Below are 5,818 nucleotides of genomic sequence, written 5' to 3'. Positions count from 1 at the left end.
TTCCAACCCCTGACATTCTTTGATTCTGTGACTGTCACAGAAGTTGTTCAGTGTCTTCGAGGCTGGTGTTCATGTCTGAACGCTCTTGGTGTGCTCTGCACTGTGCCAACTGCTTGTGTCGGCACTCACCAGCTTCGCTCAACTATTGATGTGAAACATAATCTCTATTTCTACAAATAACTTCTCTGAAAGTAATAGCAATAATCAATATGTTTAAAAACATACCCTGCTCATAAAAGAAAGCCGGAACTAGGAACTCCCAAAGCAGGCACAGGAACAGTGGGAGGTGTTCCAAGGATGCTAAAGGAGTTTTTGTGCAGAGTTTAAGGAAAAGTAAAACAATGAAAGAGCCCCTATCCACTGCCTGCCTACACACACACACACACCACTCCAGGGTGCATTTCTTCCTCTTGGAAAACAATACAGGAGGACCATGGGGAGCAAAAGTATTTTGCTAAAATTCACTAATTACAGCCCTGAAGCAGAAGTTTGAAGCAGAGCAGCGGGTTACCAAGGCAGCGGCTGGTTGCCTGAGTAACCTCTGCATAATCACTTGCAAACAGTGCAGAGCTATAATTTTCTTCCAGAACATGGTGGTTGCGCTGAGATACCTGCCACTGTGTTGAACTTGATCACCCACAGAGATTAAGATAATGTAACAGGATGCAAGATTATATCACATGTGGTGGAAAGAAAACAATAAATACCCTCATTTGTACAAGAAACCTCCCCGGGCACCACTTGGGGAAAGATCCCAAAATAACATGAAGTAAGTTCCTGGTGCACTTTTCAGAAAGGCTGACGAACGACACGAAGAAGTCAGAGTCCTGGTTTTCCTCCTTCCAGACAGATAGAGTAGGTCCTTTTTGGGAAGCCAAATATAATTTTTTATTTTCTCCCCTACAGGAGTAACCTGTACAAGCTATAGATAAATTTACTTGAAGAAGCTGGAACTTAGAGCTCTAGGTAAATAAGCTCCACAATCAGTTCTTCTTTTCTTTTTTTTTGTGTGAAAAATTAAGGATAGATGTGTTTTAACTTGTTCATCAGGTAGATTAAATAAAATATGATTTGGGCAGGAAGAATGCAGAGTTTCAAATTTTTAATTCACCAACTTATTAATTCTTCTAAATGTGCACCATAGGCATGTGTATTTTCCCTGCTAAGTAGTGTGGAAGGGAGATCCAGATCGATTACAGGGCAAAAATCTTTGCAAAAGGAAGAACTATTTACCTTGGAAGAAAATTTGAGATGAACCTCGGCTTCATCAGCCAGACTCTTCTTCAGCTGAGCCCAAGCCTCTCCTAGTGTGCTGAAAGGACACAGAATGACAACGATCAATCCCCGTCTCCTGCGCATCCTCCTAGCGAGGTCCGTCACACGGGGTCAGACAAACACGGGACATTGCTTTGTGCCATATCTTGCTCAGCAAAATCATGGAAAAGCAACAGCAGAAATCTGAGAAGACAACTGTGACCAAGGTGGAATTATATTGGCATTATATCTAGGAGACCTCTGAAGCACTGTTCATGACCATCTCCAGTTACAGAGACGCCACACTCTGTGCCATAAGCAAATACTTCAGTATCTTATCCTTATGGTAGAAAAGTTTCTCATTTACTATTTAATATTCATCTATATGAACATAGTTTTTCCATTGCCCCTTCTATTACATCCTACCATTGGTAAACAGATGATTCTGTTTCTCCTCAGAGAAGCCTTTCAGTATTTGAAAATTACTCCTTTTTCCTTCAGACAAAGTATTTTCCTGATGACGGCAGTTCAGGTATGCCTCTCTGACAGCCGAGATTCCTTTTAAAGCACCTTAACCAAAACTACACCATCCAGCAGAGGTCTTCCAGTTGCTAAACTGGCAAGCGACTATTTCATACCAGACACTCTTTTTCTTCTACATATCTCAGTGTGATTGCTTTTTTAGACAACAGCGTGAAGTTGTTGATGAATAAGCTTGTGATTCACTACAGCCAGATCCTTCTCCCACAAACCGTTATGTAACCGTATCTTTCACATCCTGTGAAAGTATAAAACCTGGTACTTTGTCCTCACTGAAATGCATCTTCATTTTTTTCAGTTAATTTCTCTAGTTTAACAAAATAAATCTGAACTGCAATCTCTTCTTCAAGTTGTACATAGCACCCCTCCCAGCTTCGCCTCATCTTTGGTGACAGTAAACCATTATTTATCCTCTCATAGGTCATTAACAAAAACATTGAAAAATATCTGAACTTAGGCCAAACCTTCTAAAATCTCCTCCATAGCTACTTTCTGCACTTTTCTAAAGTAGTGAGTATGATTTCTTATCTAGTTTTGCATGCTAGGCTTTATTTAGGCCACATTTCTCTTGTCTGCCTACCAGAATCTCCCATTGCAAAAAGCTACACTAAATTAAGAGCTATGGTGCTGACTTCTGTTATTCCATCATTAGTTTGACATTGTTCTGTGTACATCCACAGTAATTGCTCATCACCTTAATTTTCCACTAGGTGCTTCTAGAAAGCTCGATGATTTATTTTACCACTTTGCAAAGGTCAAATAAACTTCCCAGCTCCTTCTCCTTCCTCCATCCCCTTTTCAAAGACAGTTATACCTGCTGCTTCCTGCAAGCCTGCAAAATTGCCCGTCATCTGCCATTTCAAACTGATGATCTCTAGTCTCTGATGTCGCTCCAGTGAGTTGAGTTCCCAGGCACGGTGTTCATCAGAGCTAAACAACCGGAGATTGTTTCACCTACGTAAGTGCTTCCAACTCTTCTCCCTCCCTAGACCCACCCTGAGGTGCCTTCCCTTTGTCCAGTTCTCACTGACACTATTTTAACTGATCTGTTTAAGTGAAGTTGGCATTTTGGCCTTCTAAGCATCTTCTGCATTCAACCATAATTACTTAAATGACCACGGATTCCATCATCTTCCGTATAAGTGCAGCAGCTTGGTTCTGTCCATGCTGACACCACAAATCACTCCCATCTCCAACCCAACGCATTCGATGATCTCATCATCTTCGTGTCCCACTCACATACATGATGGTGGGTCTTCTTACCACCATGGGAGGGCAGAGGACCTTGGAGGGACAGCCCATACTTTGTGTCAATTCTGCAGACGGCTGGACAGCAGAGCTGGAAAATGCTCTGAGACCAGCAGTGGTAACTGGTGCGTTCAGAGAAGTTCACAGAGTCCTCCGACTCACATCTTCTCAGGAATGGGAGCAAAGCCCTGGCAGGTATTTACTCTGAGTATGCCAGGCTACAGTCCTTCTTTGAGCTCCGTCAAATCCTCCTGTTGGCTGCTCTTCTTCCCTTACTTTTTAAAAGGAATTAGTTCCTTTCCTGAGCGTCTCCGATTCCCAGGATCTTCTCACTAGCCTCTTCCTGAGCCAGTTTGGCCACCATAGCACCAGGAGGATAAACTCCAGCAGAACCTCCTTTCATTCCCCACCTTGCCACCCCTGAAGGCAGAGCACCACCGGGCACTGCTCCTGGCTCCCGACGCTCTGCTCCATGTCTCCTCCAGTTCCCTACTTCAGTGGTTTTTATGCTTTGGTCCTCATTCCCTCTCTTTTAATCTATTCTCCCCTAGTTCCCTTCCTCTTAATTTTTTCAGGCTTCCCCCCCCTTTCTCCTGTTGGGGATAGAAGAAAGCGGGAGGAGGATGGGGAAGAAAGTGGTTTTAGCTTTGCTAGGGGCAGGTTAACACCTACCCTTAAAGAAGAAAGAATAACAGGAACCATAGTCAGTGTAGGTGCTCAGAGAAGTAACAGCCTAATTAGCTTCTTGCAATTTCTGTCGTCACCTGCTGGAAGCTCAGCAAACACCTCGTGGAACTTTATCACTAGTACAAACACGCTGTGTCAGAACTAGGGTGAGGACAGTCATTTCCAACCTTGGCTTCCAGTGCTCAGAGGGCCTACGCTGGAACAGACAGCGCTAACAACTTCTAAACCTTCTGTGGTGTCTCTTCATTATCACTGGAGAATGACGATCTAGCCGCCAGTGCATTGCCTAATACCTTCTTAATAACTTCCAAAGAGTGAACATGCTGTAAGTAAGGGACAACCTGCTGCTTTTTTGGAAGGCCAGACCCACAATGAGAAAAGACTTCTTCATCCTCCTGTGCTGCTCCAAATCTACTGGTCTGACCTTATGGATCTACTTTCAGCAGTAAAGATATATTCTATACATCTTTCCATATTCAAAGTACTTACACATGCTAATCCCTACAGAAACAAATGCTGGTTAGAACAAGGACAGCATAAACACACTACCAGAACAGCAACGTTTTATACACATATTCCTAAAAATTTACCATGGACTCTTCAAAAGAAAAATACTCCAAAGCAATTCTATCTTCCCCAACATACCCAGGATGCTAAGCTAAATAAACTTCTACTCAATGGGAGAGCTCAGGAAAAACATATGCACCTGCGTAGGAGGAATGCCTTCTATGTGAAAATCCTTGTCTTCTGCAAAAGTCAGAGACACACTTACCCTTCTTCCTGAGCAGCCAAGGAATTCTGAGACAGTTTGGACAGGTTTTTAGCATATTCCTCTTCAATCTTTATCCTACACTCACACACACACACAGAGAAAATAAAAAGACAGCAGTAAGTAAGCTTTAAGGCAGAAACCCACACACATAATTTAAAGAAATTCTCTGCATTTTAACAGGAATTTTCCTTTCAGTCTCCAGGGCTTGGCAGCACCAATTTCAGGATCCATCTCTCTCCTCCATATGCTAAAAATGCAGTGCTAAAAGAGTAGGGATATATACAGGACAGCATGTGCGATAAAATTAGCAGAAAAAAAGCTACAGTTCTGGAGAGCAAATAACAAGGACAAAGTGTTTCTGCTGTGCAACATGGACTGTCTGCAAAACCGGCCTCACTTGAGAAACACGTGTTACAGCCTGCTGCTAAACCTGAGGTTGCACATCCTTGAAGCAAAGATGGAGGAGTGCAGCGATAAAGGAGAAACCCAAACGAGGTGTGGGGTGTTGGACTGCACCTCTCCTAGGGACACCAAACGCTTCCTCCTCCCCGCTACAGGTGACAAAGCTGGCACAGATGTGGCAGGGGCTTCTGCCATGTGGTGGTGCAGCCTCAGCCCCCACCCATCGCCCTGTTCTTCTCTCCATTCATCCAGCAGCACCACAATGGGAAGAGGAGACAAGTTTAGCAGCGGTGGGGGTGCAGAAGAGGGAAGATGTTGGCACAGAACGACTGTGGGAATGGCTGCAGGGAGAAGAACAAGCGTAGCTGTTGAGCGACGGGACAAGGGTAAATGCTGATTGCACAGCATGGGGGAAGGAGTAGTTGCTGGTTCACAGGTGATGCGCATCATGCCTGAAACTCAGCTCGAACTCCCCTGAGTTATTCTTTTAGCAAGACGTTCCCACAGTACACATGATCCCAACTAGGGCAAACAACTCTCTGTCGATTTTCAAACTAACTTGCTCAACAGAGCATCTCTGACAGAGTTGAGCGGCACCCAGGTGGAGCAGCTCCTGATTCTGTGCTAACTACATTCAAGCAGGAGGAAAAACTGGTTTGAAATCCATCTCTTTTCAGTAAGAAGACAGAAGGTGGGATATTTCTGGGACGCCCATTTGCAGTAGCCAGCTGAGCAAGCCCTGTTATGCATGGCACATTCGAGACTTTTGTCCCTTGAGCCAGCCAAGAGGGGTCGATATTCTGGGCTGCTGAAAATATGATTATAGAATCATCACATCATAGAATGGTTTGGCTTGGAAGGGACCTTAAGGACCACTCAGTTGAAAACCCCCTTCCATCGGCAGGGCATCGCCCC

General features: G+C 44.2%; 1 protein-coding gene across 1 annotated transcript in view; it reads right to left on the bottom strand.

Annotated features, from left to right (window-relative positions):
• Positions 1 to 1,197: 1,197 nt before the first annotated feature.
• Positions 1,198 to 5,818, bottom strand: part of LOC104276402 (growth arrest-specific protein 7-like) — a gene marked incomplete at both ends in the record, with an annotated part of 10,970 nt that continues 6,349 nt past the window's right edge. The window contains 2 exons of the mRNA XM_009872701.1: positions 1,198 to 1,312; positions 4,502 to 4,576. Of these exons, the coding sequence (XP_009871003.1) occupies positions 1,198 to 1,312; positions 4,502 to 4,576 (190 nt within the window). The remainder of the gene's footprint in view (positions 1,313 to 4,501; positions 4,577 to 5,818) is intronic.

Source organism: Apaloderma vittatum, unplaced genomic scaffold (genome assembly GCF_000703405.1).
Source record: "Apaloderma vittatum isolate BGI_N311 unplaced genomic scaffold, ASM70340v1 scaffold23577, whole genome shotgun sequence".
Classification (NCBI taxonomy): Eukaryota; Metazoa; Chordata; class Aves; order Trogoniformes; family Trogonidae; genus Apaloderma; species Apaloderma vittatum.
The sequence above is the reverse complement of the archived record's forward strand: the minus strand, read 5'-3'. Positions and strand labels throughout refer to the sequence as shown.